The following is a 22,710-nucleotide window of genomic DNA, read 5'->3' on the forward strand; positions in this document are numbered from 1 at the left end:
CTGAGAAAATATCTGACTAGCAAATGAGAAAAAATGGTTTAAGGTATATGAGATGTAAACTATTGGGAACTTGCAGCTATAAGTCACAAAGATAAAAATGACTCTCTCCTTTTTACTCATGATGAGACCAATAGCATAAAATGTAAAAAAAAAAAAAAAATTGATCCTGATGTGAAGACTTACATACTCAGATTACTTAAATAATATATGTTTGCCAGACATAACTTAATATTTATATAGGAATTTGGTGAAATAATTTACTATATAAATATTAAACCTTAGAATCTAAAACAAGCCATGAAAATGATCAAAATTAGGGAAACTTTCAATTCATCTGGATTCCTTACACCCCAAAGAACTCAGGGCAACTTGGCTTTCTCAGTTTAGTTCTACTAGTCAGTGACATGGATTTTCTCACTTTCTCCCTTTTGTCATCTTCCTCTGTTTAACTAGACTTTTTTTTTTTCTTTTAACCGTTAGAGATTTTCAATTTATTTAGATTATACCAAATAAGAGAGGAAAACAGTGAGGATGAAGAGTAAGATGGGTCAGGTTTCCAAGGTGGGTGGATCATGAGGTCAAGAGATCGAGACCATTCTGGGCAACATGGTAAAACCCCGTCTCTACTAAAAATACAAAAATTAGCTGGGCGTGGTGGCATGCGCCCATAGTCCCAGCTACTCAGGAGGCTGAGGCAGGAGAATTGCTTGAACCCAGGAGGCTGAGGTTGCAGTGAGCCGAGATCATGCCACTGTACTCTAGCCTGATGACAGAGCGAGACTCTATCTCAACAAAGGCCACATTAAAGATGGTAGTATATCAATGGTTGAGGCCCACAGTGAAAGAGGGAAAAGAGTCCAGTGACCAGCTGTGAGCATCTGGCTTTCTTGTTGGTATAGACATATGCTATTATACATGCTCTTGGTGAGGCTTGACTCATATTCTGCTAACAAGTTACTGGGCTTAATAGGTGTTTAGAAATGATGAAACACGCGACCTTATGAATGGAATGGAATAATTAAAGCAAAATGATGATAGAGTTCCCTTAGCATTCAATTTTGAAGTTGTGTTTCAGTGCAAATGATAACCAGCAAAGTGTAAATGATACCCTATGTTGTGTAGGCCACAGGTCAAGAGTATTAGCATTTTAGAAATCCATATTTTTAAAAAGTTGTAACTTTATTATAAAACTTTTCCCCTAAATAGACCTATGTATATTTGAAACAATAAGCGATAAAGGTGGCATTTCAAATTAGCAATGACAAGAGACTTAAATGGTATTGGAATTATTAGCTATTAATTTCCTGAGGTGAGAGAAATTGCTACCTCATACAATTTATAAACACAAACTTCAGTTGCACTAATGATCTCAATGTCAAAACAAAGCTGTGAAACCATTAGAAGATGCCACATTATTCACAATAGCCAATATATAGAAACAACCTAAATATTCACTGATATATGAATGGATAAAGAAAATGTGGGGTGTTTGTGTGTGTATGTGTGTATATATATATACATATATATATGTACACACATATATATGTATATATATATACACACATATACATGTATATACGTATATATACACATATACAGAAAAATCTATTGAAATAAAAAATAAAAAAACTTAAAAATGAAAAAAACCCCAAACACACACATACATACATTCATACATACATCTGTATACATATATATATATAAAATATACATACACAGTGGACTATTATTGAGCCTTGAAAAGAAACCCCTGTCATGTGGAACAACATGGATGAATTTGGAGGACATTAGATTAAGGGAAATAAGCCAGTCACAAAAAGGAAAAAGACTGCATGATTCCACTGATAGAGGTATCTAAAATAATCAAATTCATAGAAACAAATTCCTAGAAAAGTGGTTGCCAAGGGCTGGGAGGAGGGAGAAATAATGGAGAGTTGCTGTTCAATGAGTATTAAGTTGATTATGTAAGACAATTAAGTTCTAGAGATCTGCTTTACAGCATTTTGCCTGTAGTTAACAATACTACATTTTGTACTTAAAAATTTAAGAGAGTAGAGCTCATGTTAAGTGTTTTTACCACAATTTTTAAAAAATTAGAATAAAATACAGTCAATAGTTCTTAGGAAATTGACAGGCTAAGTCTTCTTGAACAAGTCACAAAAAGCCAAAGACAGAAGGAAGGCATTGATATATTTGACATCAAAATTTTAAACATGTGGCAAATGCCAACACAAATAAAATGGAGACAAGTTATACAGTGAGATAAAAATTTGTAACAAATATAAAAAATGTCAAGAATCCAAGGAAAATCTATAACTCAATAATTAGATGAATAAACCTAATAGAAAAATGGGCAAGGAACACACACAGGTGGTCCATTTGGTTTACTGGCCATTTAAAAATACTAATAGTTGACAAGATGCAGTCATTACTAGTAAACAAGGGCATTCAAAATAAAACAATGAAATAGTAATCTATTTTCTAAGAAAATTTCAGAAATATGATATTAAGAATAAATGTAGAGAAGCAATGATCTCACACTGTTAATGGAGAGCAAGGGACAGGGCTATCTTATTTTTTCAGCACTTACCTATACATTACCCAGTAATTTCCTGCTCAGTATCCACTCTAGAGGAACACTCTCATGTATACAAGGGGCATGATTATGAACAGTTTGATTTGTAAAAGCAAAATATTAAGGAAAACCTAAGTGCTTATTAATTGTGAAGTTCATGGACTAAGGAATGTCTAAATTGTGAAATATTATGTCATAGTTAATTTTTAAATGGAGTACTCTGCGTAGGCTTGTGTAGAAAAATATATTATTGGATTAATATATTATTAATATAATAATTAGCTTAAAATATAATAGCTTAAGATTTTTAAGCTTAGTGTATTGATAAGAATAAATTCTCAGGCTGGGTGTGGTGGCTCATGCCTGTAATCCCAGCACTGTGGGAGGCGGAGGTGGGCAGATCACCTGAGGCTGGGGTTTCGAGACCAGCCTGGCTAACATGGAGAAACCCTGTCTCTACTAAAAATACGAAATTAATCAGGTGTGGTGGCACATGCCTGTAATCCCAGCTGCTCAGAATGCTGAGGCAGGAGAATTGCTTGAACCTGGGAGGCAGAGGTTGAGCTGAGCTGAGCTGAGATCACACCATTGCACTCCAGCCTGGGCAACAAGAGTGAAACTCAAAAAAAAAAACCAAACCATTCTCAATTCAATAATATATTAAAAATATTAAATATAACATTATTTAATATTAAATACATATTTAATTATAAATGCTATTATCAATATCTTAATGTAATAATACATTAATATCAATCAAGTTGTTAATCTATACATGCAAATGTATGTGATATTCTATCACAGTAAAGAATTGAAACTCTGCAGCTACATGTACACATGTAAGTAAAAACATATGTCAATACTTAAATTTCTGGAAGGATTTACACTAAATGGATATGGTAGTTTCCTCTAGTGGGAAAGCAGGGATTGGGTATGACATTAGTTTGTTTTCATGTTGCTGATAAAGACATACCCAAGATTGGGTAATTTATACAGGAAAAAGGGTTTAATGGACTTACAGTTTCACATGTCTTGGGAGGCCTCACAATCATGGCGGAAGACAAGGGGAGCAAGTCACATCTTATATAGATGGCGGCAGGCAAAAACAGAGAGAACTTGTGCAGGGGGACTCCTCTTTATAAAACCATCAGATCTCGAGAGACTTACTCACTATCATGAGAACAGCATGGGAAAGACTTGCCCCCATGATTCAATTACCTCCCACAGGGTCCCTCCCACAACACATGGAAATTTAAGATGAGATTTGGGTGGGGACACAGCCAAACCATATAATTCTGCCTCTGGCCCCTCTCAAATCTCATGTCCTCACATTTCAAAACCAATCATGCCTTCCCCACAGTCCCCTAAAGTCTTAACTCATTTTGGCTTTAACTCAAAAGTCCACAATCCAAAGTCTTATCTGAGACAAGGCAAGTCCCTTCTGCCTAAGAGCCTGTAAAATCAAAAGCAAGTTAGTTATTTCCTAGACACAATGGGGGTACAGGCACTGGGTAAATACAACCATTCCAAATGGGAGAAATTGGCCCAAACAAAGGGGCTACAAGCCCTATCCAAGTCTGAAATCCAGAAGAGCAGTCAAATCCTAAAGCTCCAAAATGATCTTCATGTCTCACATCCAGGGCACACTGATGTAAGAGGTAGGTTCCCATTGTCTTGGGCAGCTCCTCCCCTGCAGCTTTGCAGGGTAAAGCCTCCCTCCCAGCTGCCTTCATGGGCTGGTGTTGAATGTCTGCAGCTTTTCCAGGTGCGCAGTGCAAGCTGTCAGTGGATCTACCATTCTGGTATCTGGAGGACAGTGGCCCTCTTCTTACAGTTCCACTAGGCAGTACCCCAGCAGGGACTCTGTGTGGGGGCCCCGACCCCACATTTCCCTTCCGCACTGCTGTAGCAGAGGTTCTTCATGAGGGCCCCACTCCTGCAGCAAACTTCTGCTTGGGCATCCAGGCATTTCTATACATCTGAAATTTAGGTGGAGGTTCCCAAACCCCAATTCATGACTTCTGTGTACTCATAGGCTCCATACCAGGTGGAAGTTGCCAAGGCTTGGGGCTTGCACCCTCTGAAGCCATGTCCCAAGCTCTATGTTGTCCCCTTTCAGCCATGGCTGGAGCAGCTGGGACACAGGGCACCAAGTCCCTAGGCTGCACACAGCACGGGGACCCTGGGCCCAGCCCACGAAACCAATTTTTCCTCCTAGGCCTCTAGGCCTGTGATGGGAGGGTCTGTAGTGAAGACCTCTGACATGGCCTGGAGACATTTTTCGAGTTGTCTTGGGGATTAACATTTGGTTCCTTGTAACTTATGCAAATTTCTGCAGCTGGCTTTAATTTTTTCTCAGAAATGGGATTTTTTTTTTCTATCACACTGTCAGCCTGCAAATTTTCCAAACTTCTACCTTCTGCTTTCCTTACAAAACTGAATGCAGGCGGGGTGCGGTGGCTCACACCTGTAATCCTAGCATTCTGGGAGGCCAAGGGGGGCAGATTGCCTGAGCTCAGGAGTTAGAGACCAGCCTGGGCAACACAGTGAAACCCTTCCTCTACTAAAAGACAAAAAAATTAGCTGGGCATGGCAGCATGAGCCTGTAGTCTCAGCTACTCAGGAGGCTGAGGCAGGAGAATTGCTTGAACCTAGGAGGCAGAAGCTACAGTGAGCCAAGATTGTACCACTGCAATCCAGCCTGGGTGACAGAGCAAGACTCAGTCTGAAAACAAAACAAAACAAAACAAAACAAAACTCAATGCATTTAACAGCACCCAAGTCACCTCTTGAATGCTTTGCTGCTTAGAAATTCCTTCCGCCAGATACCCTAAATCATATCTCTCAAGTTCAAAGTTCAACAAAGTTCTAGGGCAGAGGCAAAATGCCACCAGTCTCTTTGCTAAACATAAGAGTCACCTTTGATCTGGTTCCCAACAAGTTCCTCATCTCCATCTGAGACTACCTTAGCCTGGATTTCATTGTCCATTTCATTATCAGCATTTTGATTGAAGCTATTCAACAAATCTCTAGGGAGTTCTAAACTTTCCCCATTTTCCTTTCTTCTTCTGAGCCCTCCAACCTGTTCCAACCTCTGCCTGTTACCCAGTTCCAAAGTTGCTTCCACATTTTTGGGCATCTTTTTATCAGCACCCCACTCTACTGGTACCAATTTCTATATTAGTCCGTTTTTATACTGCTGATAAAAAAGTTACCTGAGACTGGGTAATTTATACGGGAAAAAGGGTTTAACAGACTTACAGTTCCACATGGCTGGGGAGGCCTCACAATCATGGTGGAAGGCAAGGAGGAGCAAGTCACATCTAACATGGATGGTGCAGGCAAAAAGAGAGAACTTGTTTAGGAGAACTCCTCTTTATAAAACCATTAGATCTTGTGAGACTTAGTCACTACCACAAGAACAGCATGGCAAAGTCTTGCCCCCATGATTCAGTTACCTCCCACCGGGTCCCCCCTACAACATGTGGAAATTCAAGATGAGATTCAGGTGTGGACACAGCCAAATCATATCAGGTATCATAGCCAAGACAACTTCAGATGTAGGTATAATCATTGAAGTTTTAAAATGAGAATGAATTATTGTGTTATATCTATAATTTAAAAAATAATTAAACCAAATGGTATTTTTTACTTTTGGTTAAAGCCTGGTTGTATTTTTTATTGATATATAATAATTGTACATATTTTTGGAGTGCATGTGCTATTTTGATACCTGTATACAATGTACAATGAGTAAATCAGGGTAATTGGGATATCTATCACCTCAAACATTTATCTTTTCTTTGTGTTAGGAATATTACAATTCTAACTACTTTAAACACAATATTATTCTGAACAATTGTATTTGATATCTTTTTCTAAACAGAAAAGAATTAGAAATGAGTCAGATGAATTCAAAAGTGGAGAATGAGAAAGGCCTGGTAGCTCAGCTTCAGAAGATGGTTAAAGAGCTTCAGGTAATCAATTATCAAATATGCCTGTATATTTATATTTAGATCCATGGGTGATGACTGGTGGTTCAATGACTAATTCTCTGCCAAGGTATTCATACCCTTAGCCAACCACAGGCAGAGGCAGAAAAGAACAGTGGTTAAGAAGGGAAATTGTGGCATTCCACAGATGGAGTTAAGCTTAAATTTCCTTATGAGAATAATAAAAGTGAACAGCTAATTCGTTGACTGTTTGCTGTGAACCAGGCATTGTGCTAAAATCCAAAACTTGTTTTTTCACTCATGAATCCTTCTGGCAACCATCGAGCTCATATTATTAAATGCAACAATATATTTAAGTAGTAAGCACAGTGCCTGACCCATGGTATGCATTCAGTGTTAGCAATTTAATTTTTATGATGGTTATTCTTTGTGATTAGAAGGCGATTGAAAATCAGTAGGTTCTATAGGTACTTGTGGCCTCAAAACATTATTTGATAATGGATAGCTATTTATAAGTTTTAGACCATGTGAGTTTTATAGCATATGACCATGTTATAAAGTAATTTTACACACAAATGCACACATACACATTTAAATGGATAATTTCCCTTTGGAGCTAAATAAATAGTAATATAAACATGACTCAAAATAATTTTGGAACCTCTTTCTGATATTTATCTTCTGAGATATTTTGAGCCAAATAAGAAAACCAGTCTCAATGTTTTGTAAACATTTTAGTTTCAGACATGCTATTAATCTCCAAGTGGTTATCATATTCATCGGGCTTCTCTTCAAATGACTCTTGACTTTATCCAAAATAAAATTAAAAAAATACAAACTTTTCTATATATCCAAAAGACAAATTTCCTTACCTTGATGACTCAAAAAGTTCTCTAAAGATTATTTCTGACAAAACATTTCAGAAACGTTTGGTTCAATGGTGGTATTATTTGGGATAAATATTTTCTTGGATGCCATGATAACCAGTTGGAAGAGGATCATGGTTACTTGAATGTGGAAATCATACTTTCTTTAAGCACCTTTTCTGTCATACCTCATCTATAGAACTGATAGACTACTTATTTGATATAATCTAGAAATTACTTTTTTCTAAGCCGCAGTAGTCTTATTTAATGGAAAGGAAAACATATTCTAAAACAGTTTCTATCTTGTTTTCTCCCCTATCCTAATCTATGCCTAATTACTTAAGGTGATGATAATAACATCAGTGGCTTCATTGTACTGTAATACAGTGATGTTCTCAGGATTTGTAGACCTATTTGACCTATACTAAAAGGGCTTGGGGCTCTGAGAGTTGTTATCACTTCTTTTTCCAATAATCCTGCTTCTGATGATACTGTATCTCTACTCACTTTAGTAGTCCACATTCCTTCACCAACTCTCATTTGTTATTTCAAATCTCTTCCTTGAAATCTCCTGCACACTAGAAAACCAAGTAACCAAGTTTTTTAGAATTGTGTGTAAAATTAAATTGATGCTATTTCTTACAATTAAATTGCTTGAACTTGAAGATGTTCATTTTATTGATCAGATTTTTGCCCAAGTCCTAGATAGTTGAGACCAGATAAACGAATTTCAAATGAGGAAGATTTTTGTATATAAAATTTACCATTCCAATTTTTATAAATGCTCTTAAATACTTTTTTTGGTCATATGAAAGATATTTTCCTGTTTCTTTGGGAAGTGCTCTTTACTAAGCTTTCCCCTCCATGTATATAATTTAATGAGCTTGCCCATCATCAGGGGCTGAGCAATTTGGCAGAACTGCAAATTCTAATTCTGGTCTTGGTACTGAATTGGGGCAAATCACTTAACTTCTGTGTATTCTGTTTTCTTTAGTTATAAATTGGGAACCAAAAGTTTCATGTTAGCTTTGTGATTAAAAAAATAGAGTAAAGCTCTTGCTACAAGTGCTTAGTAAAAGTCAAAATTATTTCTTGCTACAGACTCAAATAAAGGATTTGAAAGAGAAACTAGAAGCTGAAAGGACCACTCGAGCCAAGATGGAAAGGGAGAGAGCTGACCTCACCCAAGACCTGGCTGACTTGAATGAGAGGCTGGAGGAGGTAGGAGGAGCCAGTTTGGCTCAGCTGGAAATAACTAAGAAACAGGAAACCAAATTCCAGAAGCTGCGCCGAGACATGGAAGAGGCCACTCTGCACTTTGAGGCAACTTCTGCGTCTTTGAAGAAGAGACATGCAGACAGCCTGGCTGAGCTCGAGGGCCAGGTAGAAAATCTACAGCAGGTCAAGCAGAAACTGGAAAAAGACAAGAGTGACTTACAGCTGGAAGTAGATAACCTCCTGACCCGTGTTGAGCAGATGACAAGAGCTAAGGTAGATACTCCCATGCCATCCTCGTGGTCTTCTGAACATGGAAGTAGGGAGGGGAAGAAATCGGAGGGGAGGGAAAAGAAAAATAAGCCAGCTTAGTGACTCAGTATATTTTCTAATGAAGACTATAGTCCTTCAGACGGAATAGATCAGGCCTGACCTTAGTGGTCATTGTTAAGGTCACACAGCCATTACCTGAATGTGACCTGACAGTGGCTTCTGGTTTTAACAGAATTCAAATCCATGTTCCTTATGGATTTTTTTAGTGATTGCACAAGTAAGTGAGCTGGAAATCCGAGGCCACTATCTATGTCTGTCTTGAAGAACGACTTTTGTTATGAGTGCTCCTCCCTGATGGCCTTGATACTCTTAGAGCCTATCTGAATGAATGGTGTACACAAACAGCTTTGCTGAGAGGAGGGAACTTTTTCTCTCTCATGTCCTCTGGCATCTTTTTAATCAGCCAGTACTATAAGAAAGGTTCATCACATGTTCTTTCTTTACTGAGCCCATTAGCCTATATGCTGCAAGCTGTCATGTCAAATGGTTACTATGAGATCATCGATATCAGCAGCCCTGTCTTTTGGTAGTTGAGAGGAGCTTTGCTTTAGATTAAGCAGAGCAAATGGCTAGTTGCTGCAACCTTCTCTCCTTGTGAGCAGATTTTATAAAGTCATCTGGGAAAGACATGGTCTGACAATAGAATATCTTCAGTGATTTGGAGTGGTTTCTGAAATATTTAATATTAATTCCTTTTAAATACCATACTGAGTAGAAAGAAACAGTCTCTCTTTCTCTCTCTCTCTCTCTCTGTGTGTGTGTGTGTGTGTGTGTGTGTGTGTGTGTGTGTGTCTTAGTCCATTCCTGCTGCTGTAACAAAATACCACAGACTGGGTAATTTATAAATAATAGAAATTTATTTTTCACAGTTCTGAAGGCTGGAAAGTCCAAGATCAAGGTAGCAGCAGGTTTATTGTCTGGTGAGGTCTCTCTGCTTCTAAGATGGTGGCTCTTGCTGTATCCTCACATTGCAGAAGAGCAAAAAGGGGAAAGGGACAGATGCTCCCTTGTACCAGTCCCATTGATGAAGGCTCCTATCCTCATGACTTCATCACCTCCTAAAGGCCCCACCTAACACTATCACACTGGCGATTCTTTCACCATATGAATTTTAGATGGACATATTCAGTCCATAGCATTCTACCTCTGGCCCCCCAAATTTATGTCCTGAAGGAAAAATTGCTTATGTGAACATAAGCAAAACACATTCATTCTACCTCAATAGGTTCCAAAGACTTAAGTCATTTCAGCATCAACTCAAAAGTCTAAAGTCTCATCTAAATCATATAGGAGTGAAACTCAAGGCATGATTCATCTTGAGGCAAATTCCTCCTCCAACTGTGAGCTTGTGAAATCAAACAAGTTATGTGTTTCCACAATAAAATAGTGGAACAGGCATAGCATAGACATTCCCATTCCAAAAAAAAAGATAAATCAGAGGGAAAAAAGAGGTGACAAAAGGAAAAGCCCAACACAAAACAAAGCAAACAACATTAAATCTTGAAAGTGGGGAATAATCTTTTTGACTCCATGTCTGACCTTCTGGACATAGTGGGGTGGAGTTTGGGTCCCCAGGGCCCCACGTAGCACCGCCCCCCTGGCAGGAGCTCTCAGGAATTGAAGTTGGGTGCTTGTGGCTCTCCCAGGGTAGTGTTGCATGCTGGTGGCTCTACAAGTCTGGGGTGTTGGGGGCAGCTCTGCCCTCACAGTACCACCACTGCCATAGTAGGGGCTCTCTGTGGTGGTCCTGCTTCCATGGCAATTCTCTGCCTGAACCCCAAGGCTCTCCAAAATATCCTTTGAAATCTAGGTGGAGGAGCTATGCTTCCATATCTCCTGCAGAGTTAGCACTGTATGGGTGCTGCTGTGGTTTACAGCATGTGCCTTCCCGAGTGGTGACCTGAGCTGAACCTGGGCCTGCCTGAGTGGCAGAGGAGCACTGAACTGGCATGTGGGGAGCAAAGACTTGAGGCAGCCCTGGGCAGCAAGCTCTGAGGTCTCACGGGAATCCTCTCTTGAAATCATGTTTCCATCGAGGCCCTGGCCTTCTGGGCCTTTGTGGGTGGGGCAGCCACAAAGGTCTCAGAAATGCCTTCAGGCTCATTCTTCCATTGTCCTGATGAATAGCACCTGTCTTCTTTCTATTCCTACTAATTTCCTTATCAAATGTTTAGTTGTCTACATCCTTACTGTTTTGTTTTTTTTTCTGAAAATACTTTTTTATTCTTCACAATCTGGCCAGGCTGAGAATTTTCTAAATCTTTCAGTTCTGCTTCTCTTTGATTATACATTTCATCTTTATTTCTCTCTTCATATTTGTTTTAAGCAATCAAGAGAAGCCATGGAGCCCTGAACACTTTCTTTAAGGATTTCTTCCACCAAGTATCCTAGTTTATCACTCTTAAGTTCTGCCTTCCACAGCGGACTAGGGCATAGTTCAGCCAAGTTCTTTGGCATTTTGTAATAAGGATGGTCTGTCTTCCAGTTTCCAATAGGATATTCCCCATTTCCATTTAAGACCTCAGCAGAATTGCCTTTACTGTCTGTATTACTACCAGCATTGTAATCACAGCCACCCAACTATCTCTAAGAAGATTAATTCTCTCTCTACAGCTCTCCTCTTCTTGTGAGCCCTCATCAGAAGGATTCTTAATGTTCCATTCATGGGAATATACACTTTTTCTAGCAGTAAGTGTGTATCTCACTACCTCCTTACTCCTTTAATCCCTGCCATGTGTCTTTATTTCTCCTGAAGCTGGCACTTCCTCTGAACATCTCTGTCACTGGCACCTGGTTTCGTTTTATAACTCAGGTTCTAAGTCTCAACCACTTCTTTCCTCCCTATTTGCTTTTCAGTCAATTATTGCAGCAGGTCAGTGTTTACCTTCTCATAGTTTTCCATTCCCATTCCCATGTAGGTCTCTCTACCTTTTAAGTAGATTACTGCAGTGGTTTCCTAAATTATCTTTTTTGCTTCTAATCTTCCTTTTTTCAAACCATCCTATATTTATATGCCCAAATTAATATTTGTAAAGTATTTAGAATATTTATAAAGCACAGATTTATTGAATTATGTCCCTGCTTAAAAATAAACTCCAAACTTCTGCTTTCAAGGTACCTTGTAACCTTTGATCAGAGTCAACCAGTCTTGCCAGTTTTAGATCCCATTGCTTTGTTTCATGGACCTTCCATTTCAGCTTGCCTTTCAGCAAATATTCATTTTTACACCAATCTGCCTTTTCCAAACTAATTATTCTCTTTGGAATGCTCAAGTTCAACCTCCTGCATTAAAGACTTACCTGTTTTTGAGCTCCTGTAGCACTTTTGGGGTCCCTCTTTATACTTATGCATTATCTAGTCTTTTAACTTTGCTAACATTGAAAGCAGAGACTAGGTCTCATTTTTCATGTTTACTACAGTGCTTGGTAGAGTCTGTGCACTCAATTACTAGCATCAACTTTTACATATACCTCTTGGAGCTCATAGATTCAGTGACTTGTCCAAGGTCACACAATTCTATGGAAGAGATGAACTTCAATTCCAAATCCTGTGTATGTCTGTTGGTGAGCATGTCCTGTTGCTGCTTTAAATATTTGTTGGCATGATAAATTGTTTCTGTTAACTCTCATAGGCATACACATTAGGCTAAACTGTTCCTTGAATTGTTTACTTTATCATTTTCTGAATTATAATGGCAAGAATGCCAATGCTCAGTGGTACAGTGGAGACTGAAGTATTTTCAAAAGCATATTATGCTGAAAGAGAGGCTCAGGGCAATTTAGAAGTTATAGGAAATTTCACAATTATCTTGATTATTTTGAATTCCCATTGGTCCCTGCATTTCTGGGAGGCAGCATTTTTATGCATCATGTTAAGAATCAGCTATAAGATAAATGTGCCTTATTCTATTAACCTTCTCATCCCTGGTATCAAAACATACCGCTTATCCTTATGCTTAAATTAAAAATTCTTTTGAGGGTACAACTCTTTTGCATACTATATCCCCGTATAGGCCACTTTTAGATAAACAATCTAATTGTCTTTTTGCAGATCTGTTTATGAAAATACTTTATACATGGAAACACTATACCAGTGGTTAGCAGTGCCCATGTGGATACCTACCATGTGAAGCTATGCCTAAGGGCAAGTGCCTTTTCTGTTTGTCCAAGTGGGCTGCCCACTCTACAGATACACTCAGCCCAGCTGGCCTTCACCACATGGAGACCTCTCTTGAAAAACTGGGAAGTCTTTGGCTCTTTCTCTTACCATTTCCACGCACCATTGACTAAGTTGTCTTGTAGAGATCTGTGCTTTTTCACCCTAAGCACACAGGTGCATAGCACAGCATATTCACGGCCCTAAACAGATGCCATTTCTCACACCTGGATATGTTCCTCCTGGCTCAGTTAACAGGTCATTTACTATTGGAGACATAAGATAAAAATGGTTTTCATTATCATCCTATTTTTATCCATTTTCCTCTGGAACCCAGGATTCATGACAATTTGGGCCACCTAGGACATCAAGTCAATTAATCCTTAATGTTTCCTTTATCACCACTTCATACAACAGATGTTTAGAAATCTAATGTTTGACATTTTCTGTGTGTGTGTGCATCTGCACAGGCAGTTTCCGTTCGAATTCTAATTCTGACATTTAATAGCTGTGTGAATTTGGGCTAGTTATTTAGCCTCTCTGGTGCTCAGTTTTCTCATTTGTAGAAAGAGGCAATCTGAACTTTTGAGAGATATCATGAGGAAGAAAATGAGCATGCCAACTTTGACTGTCAAAGTCATTTTCAGAAGTGAGAGCAAACAAATTCAACATGTAATTAGAAACTGTGCAGACAACCTAAAAACTGTCACACTGATCACTACTGCAGCTTTCTTCTAGTTAGGAGTGGAGAGTGGGGACAATTGAGCATGTCTGGCATTTAACATTAATGCTCTAACCTATGTGAGGCTGATGGCATCGTTCGAGAAACTGGCCATTGAATCTCTGTTAAGTCTGTTTCTACCAAGCCTGGGTGTGCTGTAGGACATCTATGAACTGGAACTACATAACACCGCATTGGAGATATAAGAAGACATAATTCAGTAGTCTTTCAGAGAATAGCCATTAGTAAGTGAGACAGCCAGGTGGGAGGGGGTCCCTGGAGAAACTCCAACCAGCCTGCCCGCTGGAGTGGAGCCTTGGAAAGTTCACACCATTTGCAGTGGGTTGGAGCCTGACCCCTCCTCTTCCTGTGTGGAAACTGGGATTCAAGCTGCGGGCGGCAAGCGCTCAAGCAGGGCCTCTGGCCTTGTGAGAGTCCCTGTTTCCCCCTTTTCTTCCTTTTCACCCAGTAAAACCCTGTCTTACTCACCATTCAAATTGTCTGTGAGCCTGAATTTTTGTGGCTGGGGACAAAGAACCCCATCTTTAGCTGAACTAAGGAAAAGTCCTGCAACATAGCATGAAGGAAGCAATCTTAAACAGAGCATAGGTTCCAGCTAGAGATGGCCTAGGTTTTGGCTGATAGAGAAGTTTTCCAGAGGACTAAACCTGGCATCACCTTTGAAACATTCCTGGTCCTTTGGCCATTGCTCTATCATAACAATTAGGTTAACACTGAAAACTATCAGGCTCAACATCAGCTTTCATCATCTCACCAGATCTCACTGTTTTCTCAAAATTTCATTGGTGTAATCTCTTCTTTGTCTCCCAGTTCTTCTATTTCCGTAGCATACTTTCTTTGTACAGACAAAGGCCTCATGGGTTTCTGTATTAATTGAGATTTAAAACATAGAGCTTAGAAGAGAGCTGGGTATGTAACAAGCACCCAATAAATTAACCGCTGCTGCTATTATCATTAATAGTGTCATCATCATCATCGCCAACGATGGGACAGATGGAAGGCATTCAAAGATTGCCTATAATCCCAGCACTTTGGGAAGCTGAGGCGGGTGGATCACAAGGTCAGGAGTTCGAGACCTGCCTGACCAAAATGGTGAAACCCCATCTCTACTAAAAATACAAAAATTAGCTGGGCATGGTGGCGTGTGCCTATAATCCCACCTACTCAGGGGGCTGAGGCAGGAGAATCGCTTGAACCTGGGAAGTGGAGGTTACAGTGAGCCAAGATTGTGCCATTGCACTCCAGCCTGGTGACAGAGTGAGACTCTGTCTCAAAAAAAAAAAAAAGATAATAAAAAGATAATTTATACATGATTTTCATTAAAACAGCTATGTAAAATCTGTAGAACCATGGAAGCCCACCACCAATGTAATTTTACTGTTTCTGACCATATAAATAATAAGAATGCAAACTATAGTTAATTTGTATGTGAAGGGGATACCTCATCTTACATTTGGCAGCTCTTAGTCCTGTCTGAAGATCTTGGGTCTCAAAACCACTAGCATGAGTTCTCAGAGTGTGGCAAGAGTCTGGCGATTAGATTGGTTACTTTAATTGGGTAGAAGTGCAAAGGCCAATGTCATATCTTTTTTCCAGGAATGAAAAGCCAATTCTGAGAAGTTGGGTTTGGGGATTGAAGTATTAACCCAACAGGGTCATCTTGAGATTGTAGCCATAGTGATCAGGAGGGTACAGTTGCTTTGGCAGCTCACATTTTGCTATTAGGCTGTTGCGGCTTAGATCCATCCACTTTGTTCTATCCTGCTTGGGCAGCCTTCTAGATTTCCTTCCTTCTCCTTCCCTCTCTTACCTCTCTTCCTTCCCCTTCCTCTGCCCCTCCACCCTTGCATATTGCTGTCCTTTGTGCCAGGCACTATTCTAGACAATAGGGGGTATATCTTTAAACTGGATCTCTACCCTCATGAAAGTTATATTCTAGTGAAAAAGACAGTTAAATATGTACTGTCAGAAAAGGATCATGTATCTCATTAGTGTTTGACATGTTTCCTTCTCCAGGAAAGTAAATAATTCTTGAAAGGATCCTAATACCCAGGAAGTTGGGTGTCTCCCGTGACACCTATACTCTGCAAAGTGTAGGCCTCTTGGGGTCCAGACCCTAGAGTTAATTGTACTTGCTGAAATCAGAAGATGTGATCTCCCAGTGCTGGCTGAGCTCTTTACTACAGAAGAGAGCATGCAGATTCCCGGAGCCACTCCTGCCCTCTTCCTTTGTGCAGCTGATTAAAAGTATCCTTTCTGAGCCCTGACCAGCCCTTCTTTCTCAACTTATAGGCAAATGCTGAGAAACTCTGTACTCTATATGAAGAGCGCTTGAATGAAGCAACTGCAAAGCTAGATAAGGTGACTCAGTTGGCAAATGACCTGGCAGCACAAAAGACAAAGCTGTGGAGTGAGAGTGGTAAGTAAGTATGCTGCTTGACTCATAGGCAATTCTCAATCCCAGCAGACTCATGAAGGCACAACTGAGATAATGAACTACCCACTGAGGCTGAGTGGGCATCTGAAGATCCTAGGGGAGGAATGCAGCCTCTGAGACAGCTTTGCCACACACATACCTCTTGTCTAGGAAGTGTTACCTCTGTGCCACTTGGGAACCCCTGCCTAGTTCCCTTCCAAGAAGTAGAAAAGTATAATAATATGCCATCAGCAGAAGCAACTCTCAAGATCAAAGAATGGGAGGGGCAATCCACAGTCTACTAGTCATGACATTTTTACAATTTCTACCTCATTGAATATTTAAAATTATTTTTTTAATTTTTAATCTTTGGATAATGAATCTACATCTCTCTTTACACCTGGTAAAAGCAATGGTCTGTACAGCTGGCTACCTGAGCCTGCATGATTGGACCCCATTCTCTCTGACCTCTTTTCCTACTTGCCCCTTCTCTCAATCTGCATTGGCCACATCGACCTCTATGCTGTGCTTTGTACACCGCAGGCATACTCCCACCCTAGAGTCTTGCCCTAGCTGTTTTCTCTGCCTAGAACACCTTATTAATTCTGGAAAGACGTGGGGATAAGGGTTAATCAAGTGGAGATCTGGGGAAAGTCAGGATAGGCCCTGCTGAGAAGGTGACATTTGAATACTGTCAACTCATTTCCTCAAGAGCTTCTCTTTTCATACTATTTATGAAGTTCAAACTAACTACATATTTGACACAATAAATATGTTTGTCTCCACCTGTCAGAATATAAGCTGCATGAGGTCAAGGGTCTTTGTTCATTCATGTATGTCAATCATCTAGAACACTGCCTGGCATTTATTGATCCTCCATAAACATTTGATAAATAAATTAAAAGTAGAAAAATGTCCCATAGTTTATTCATTCCTATCAACCACTATGGATTTTTTTTTCTGTTTTTCCAATCTATTACATTGTAGCAATCTATTGGGGGTTTTTCTTTTTCAATTTATCATAAGCTTTTGTATTTTGCATACTCAGTCATTTATAATGACTGCTGCTAATTCATTGAGATTGACTAAACCTAACCTTGCCTGCAACTTGACTTGCCTCTCTGCTATGAACAGCATGTGGCTAGATGTTTATCTATAACTAAAATCAGTTTTAGTAATATATTCTGAGAGATAGAATTTTTGGGTCAATGAAAATAAACAATGTATTCTTGATGCTCAAGAGGCACACAGTTTTAAAAAGAGAATGAACACATTTGGGCTACATATAACACAGTTCCTCCAGTAGACACCTTTATTTCCAGATGCTAAATCTAGGGTCAGAGCTAAATTAAAATTAGTTGATAAAACTAAAAACCTGGAAATCTAGAAGAAGAAAGTGTTTTTGGTTCTATTAAGGACACTGAATAGGACTCTTCTTAAACTGCCCACAGGGTGTGTGACACGTGGCCTTGCTACCAAGCCCCTAGTTTGATCTGTGCTATTTAGGATTTAGTTGATATGTAGACTCCACAGTCCAGACACAAAGCTGGGGAATACCTGGATGTCTGGCCCTAAAGGAAGTTCTGTGTAAAATTTGTTCTGATAGGCATTGACTGTCTACCCCTAGTTATTGGCATTAATTTTCTACTCACTTTTTTGATGAGGAAATTAGTGGGTAGTGAGTAAAATAAAAGTGGGTCTGAGATAATAATTCTGCTTAGGCTGCAGGATTTTTTTCTTCCTTTTTTTAACTTTACCTTTTGGTTGGCTTTTGTGTAAATTAAATTCGAAGTACAAATTTATTCAAGCCTATCCTCCCCTCACTGGGTCCATGCTCCAGATTGTTTGTTTTTGTTTTTTGTTTTTTTGTTGTTTTTGTTGGTGGCTACCACCAAAATTTCTTTCTCATGCCCTGCCCTGTCAGCTTACCATACTCTGCTTTCAGAGGAAACCAATAGTAAATGTGATATATACTTGATATATTAGTCTCAACCAGCTAGTAGATTTATATTTCTTCAGAATCCTTTTAAATAAGATGTTTTTGGACCAGCATAGTGGCTCATGCCTGTAATCCCAGAATTTTGGGAGGCCGAGGTAGGCGGATCACTTGAGGCAAAGAGTTTGAGACCAGCTTGGCCAACATGGCCAAACTCTGTCTCTACCAAAAAAATACAAAAATTAGCCAGGCGTGGTGATGGGAACCTGTAGTCCCAGCCATTTGGGAGGCTGAGGCAGGAGAATCACTTGAACCCGGGAGGCGGAGGTTGCAGCTAACCACTCTACTCCAGCCTGGGCAACAGAGTGAGACTCTGTCTCAAAAAACAAAACAAAACAAAACAGCAACAACAACACGGGAGGCTGAGGCAGGAGAATCGCTTGTACCTGGGAGGTGGAGGTTGCAGTGAGCTGGGATCATACCATTACACTCCAGCCTGGGCAACAAGAGTAAAACTCTGTCCAAAAAAAAAAAAAAAAAGCCACAAGATGTTTTCATCCAAATACTCTTAAAGTTTGGTTCAAATATCCCAAGTGATTCTGAAGAGCCTGTAGGGGGTCTATGAGATTGAAGCTATTTTAGTATAATAGTAAGATACTATTTGCAACTTAAATTCTTTTGCCATTTGTATTGATGGTGCAAAAGCAACGATGATTAAAGTTGCTACAGCCTGATCACAAGTCAAGGTAGTAGCACTAAAACATACTGGTAAAAATTGTATTCGCTAATATGTACTCACAGTTTTTTAAAAAGTCAGTTTCACTTAAGGATGTCCTTAAAGAAGCAGGAAAAATGAATTTTATTACATCTCAACTCTTGAGTATATATCTTTTTACTATTCTGTGTGACAAAACAAGAAGTATGCATAAAGAACTCCTGTTTCATACTGGACTAAGATGTGTGATTAAGCTCTGAGCTGAGCTAGTAGTTTTTTCAGGGAGTATCACTTTTACTTGAAAGAACGACTAACAAACAAACTGGGCTTATTTAGACTTACATGTTTGGCAGATGATTTCTCAAAAATGAACAAAGGAAACCTGTCACTTCAAGGAAAGCAACTGACAACATTTGTTGCCAATAACAAAATAGGAGCTTTTAGGTAAAAATTATATTTTAGAAAACATGTATATGACATCATTAGGTTGATGGCTCTCAACTCTTGGACTTTTCTGATGAGCTCAGCAGTGATGTTAACAAATATGATTTTTAAAATATTGTATGCAATGTGATTTATAAAAAGATATATGCATGTACATATAGGTGTGTATATATGTGTGTGTGTAAGTGTGTATATATATGTGTGTGTATATATATATACACACACATATATATCTGTACGTGTGTGTGTGTATCTGACACTGTCTCCAGGAAAATAGTGTCAGAATTGAGTTAAATTGTAGGACCTCGGTAGGTTGAATCCACAAAGCAGAACTTACAGATATGGAAGGCCCGACTATAATTAATAGGATAAGTTAAGCAGGGACGATAGACTAGAGTATGATAGAATTTCTGCCTCTCATCGTCACATTTCCTACCATTTAGTGACTACTGCTAATATTTATTTAGCATTTCAGTCTATAAAATATATTCACACTAATTTAGTTTTCATTAAGAATCTTATTGTTATCTTCATTTTACAAGTGAGGTAATAAAAGTTATAATTATCTAAAAATTATATAGACAGAAGTGTACAAAGCCACATATAATAAACAAGGGAGTATGGTATAGAAGAATGTGGTCTTCAAGAACTTCATTTGAATCTACCTTCACCAATTACGAATTGTGTATGTTTCTGTTTCAGTCATATTTAAGTTGCTCTGTTTCCTCCTCTGCAAAATGGTTAGTATAATACCTACATTATCAAGGAGTTATGAAAATTAAACTAGACAACATATGTTAAGTACCTAGAGCATAGAAGTTTCTCAATAAATAGTAACTAATATCATCTGTTATTGATTCATACTTATTACTAAAAATCAGTTCATTTTTAGGACTCTCTTCTGAGTCCTGAAAAGGATCATTGCCATGGTTTTGCTGAATAATAGGACTCTCAGACCCTTCCTAAATATCAAAAATATGTGGGTAGGAGTCGTTCTGGCTACCCTTAAAGTCAGTAAGTCAAGTGAAGGAGGCAATAGATAGGAAGACTGTAATTATGTACTTTTGTGAAATCTTTCTGTAGGCGAGTTCCTACGGAGGCTTGAAGAGAAGGAGGCTCTGATAAACCAACTTTCCAGGGAAAAGAGCAACTTCACTCGGCAGATTGAAGAACTGAGAGGGCAGCTGGAAAAGGAGACCAAAGTAATGTATCTATTATTTCTCACTAGTTTCTTGACTGTGTGTTTTTTTTTTTTTTTAAATAGTGCTTGATGAATCAGCCCAAAGATGTTTTATAAAAGAAAAAGGGAAAATGCCCTAGAAGTTATGGGGGGAAAACCATGCCAGGAAGAACCCTGATGACTGAAGGATCTTCCTCGGTGATTCAAATTGCTTTGTTGCAGGTTTAGAGCAAGCAAAGTGTATGTTTCCATCTTGTATAAGTATTTGAACAGAAGGGCAGCAAGGCTCTTTCTGGATTTTGATTCTGAAACTGCTCATAAAAAAGTGAAATTCAATAAAAGCCTAGAATAGAATAAGTGGGACTGGGTTAGCTCAATATTACTTTTAAATTGTCAATAAATTATAGAAATTAGTCATTTCTTCCTATGAGTATATAATGTTGCTAGAAGGTGACTCCAGTGAAAGTGATTCTGGAAGATGAAAGCATAGTGACTAACATGAGATATGAATTCTCTGAGCCCTGATATTTAAATGAATTCTTAGTTCATATTCAAGGCATCTTATTACTAAGACCCCAAAGTATCTTACTTGTACATGACCATACTATGAAGGCGTATCCTCTGAAAACGCAGGTAGTTGAGTCCGTTTTAAAATATTGTACCATTTTATTCCCTTAACTCTCCATACTTTCTATATTATACACAAATTAAAAAATTTATCATTGTTCGTGCATCAGACATTGTACCAGATACTTCTGTCATGTTATCTCAATCTTCATATCAGTCAAATGAAGCAGATAGAATTGCATCCTTATATATGAAAAAATGAAGGCTCTGAGAAGAAAAATATCATGTCCAAGGTCATACACCTAGTGATATACTGTGAAGGAACTTAAACGCATAGTGAAATGAGTTATATTTTAGAAGATCTCTCTGGCTGCCTTCCCAGTGACTTCCAATTGGCCTACAAGCCCCCCTGATCTGGCTCCAGCCTCCTTCTGTGACCTACTTCCTACATCTGCTTCCCTCATTTACTCCCCCCCAGCTGCCCTGGCTTCCCTTCTGCCTCTTAAACCAGGCACCATCACTCCTGCCTTAGGACTTTTATAACTGCCCTTCCCGTTGCTTAAAGGCACTTCCCCAGGGTCTTAGGGGGATGATGAGAAGGAGCCAAACATTCTAGATCGTGCTTATCTGCTGTGTTTGTTTTACTGCTATTAGAAATTTTATTTATTAATGTATTTGCCTGTGTATTTTGTGTATTGCCTTATTTCTTTTGGGCTCTTTAGGGCAGGGATTTTGTCTTTGTCTTGTTTACTTCAATAATTAAATATATGCCAAGTAAATGCCACATAAAGGTTTTAAAAGTTTTTCCTTTAAAGAAAAATAAAATTAAACAAGAGGAGAGGTCACGATTTGAACCCAAGTTCATCTGATTCCAAAGCCTGCATCCTTTTCAGAGTCACTGTGTATTGTGGCTCCTCATTTACCACCCAAAGGGGTCTGGCTGAGGCTGCCATTAACTAAACCTTGTGCCCTCAGAGCTGTATGTTCCTGAAGATGTGCTTTTTTTCTAATTTGCATAAAGGACCCATGAGAACTCGTCAGGATCTAGTGTTCTTTCTAGATTATCTCGGGGGAATAATGCTGCTAGGTTAGCCGGATCACCATTTAAATGATAAAAATGTTTATTAAACCCAGCAGGGCTATCCAATACATATAGAAGCCTCTACTACACTACAGGTAACTATTTAAATTTATATTAAAGTTAAATAAAATTAAGAATTCAGTTTTGATCACACATTGTACTAGGCATATTTTGAATGTTCAGTAGCCACATGTGGCTAGGTGTTTACCATATTGGACAGTGTACATAGAGAACATTTTCACCATTACAGAAAGTTCTATTGGGCAGTAGTACTATTTTGAAGTATTAGGAGCTGAGGTTTGTAGAGATTTCAGTGTGAAATAAAATATTTTATTTTCTTCATCAGTGGAATGAAAAGGCTAAATTTTAGTGGTTCTTTCTGGTTCAAACAAGCTGTAATATATTGCTAAGTATAAATCTTATTGCCTAAATGATAGTGAATGTTCTCTTTGATATCCTTGCATTCTCCACTATTTCTAGAATTCCAGGCCTGTGTAAGTCCACAGAGCCAAGCTGGCATTTATCTAAATAG

The 22,710-nt window shown here is 38.8% G+C and overlaps 1 protein-coding gene across 4 annotated transcripts in view; it reads left to right on the forward strand.

The window, feature by feature from the left end:
* The window catches only part of MYH15 (myosin heavy chain 15), a 172,397-nt gene that overhangs the window by 108,653 nt on the left and 41,034 nt on the right, over nt 1–22,710 (forward strand). For all 4 annotated transcript variants that reach the window (XR_009213137.1, XM_032150232.2, XM_032150231.2 and 1 more), the window contains 4 exons: nt 6,462–6,552; nt 8,496–8,885; nt 16,132–16,258; nt 20,434–20,552. Coding sequence is in view for 3 of the 4 variants with exons in the window: in XM_032150232.2 (XP_032006123.1) it covers nt 6,462–6,552; nt 8,496–8,885; nt 16,132–16,258; nt 20,434–20,552 (727 nt within the window). In the remaining variant the exon portion in view is untranslated. The remainder of the gene's footprint in view (nt 1–6,461; nt 6,553–8,495; nt 8,886–16,131; nt 16,259–20,433; nt 20,553–22,710) is intronic.

The sequence above is a fragment of the Hylobates moloch genome, unplaced genomic scaffold (genome assembly GCF_009828535.3).
Source record: "Hylobates moloch isolate HMO894 unplaced genomic scaffold, HMol_V3 SCAFFOLD_4, whole genome shotgun sequence".
Lineage (NCBI taxonomy): Eukaryota > Metazoa > Chordata > Mammalia > Primates > Hylobatidae > Hylobates > Hylobates moloch.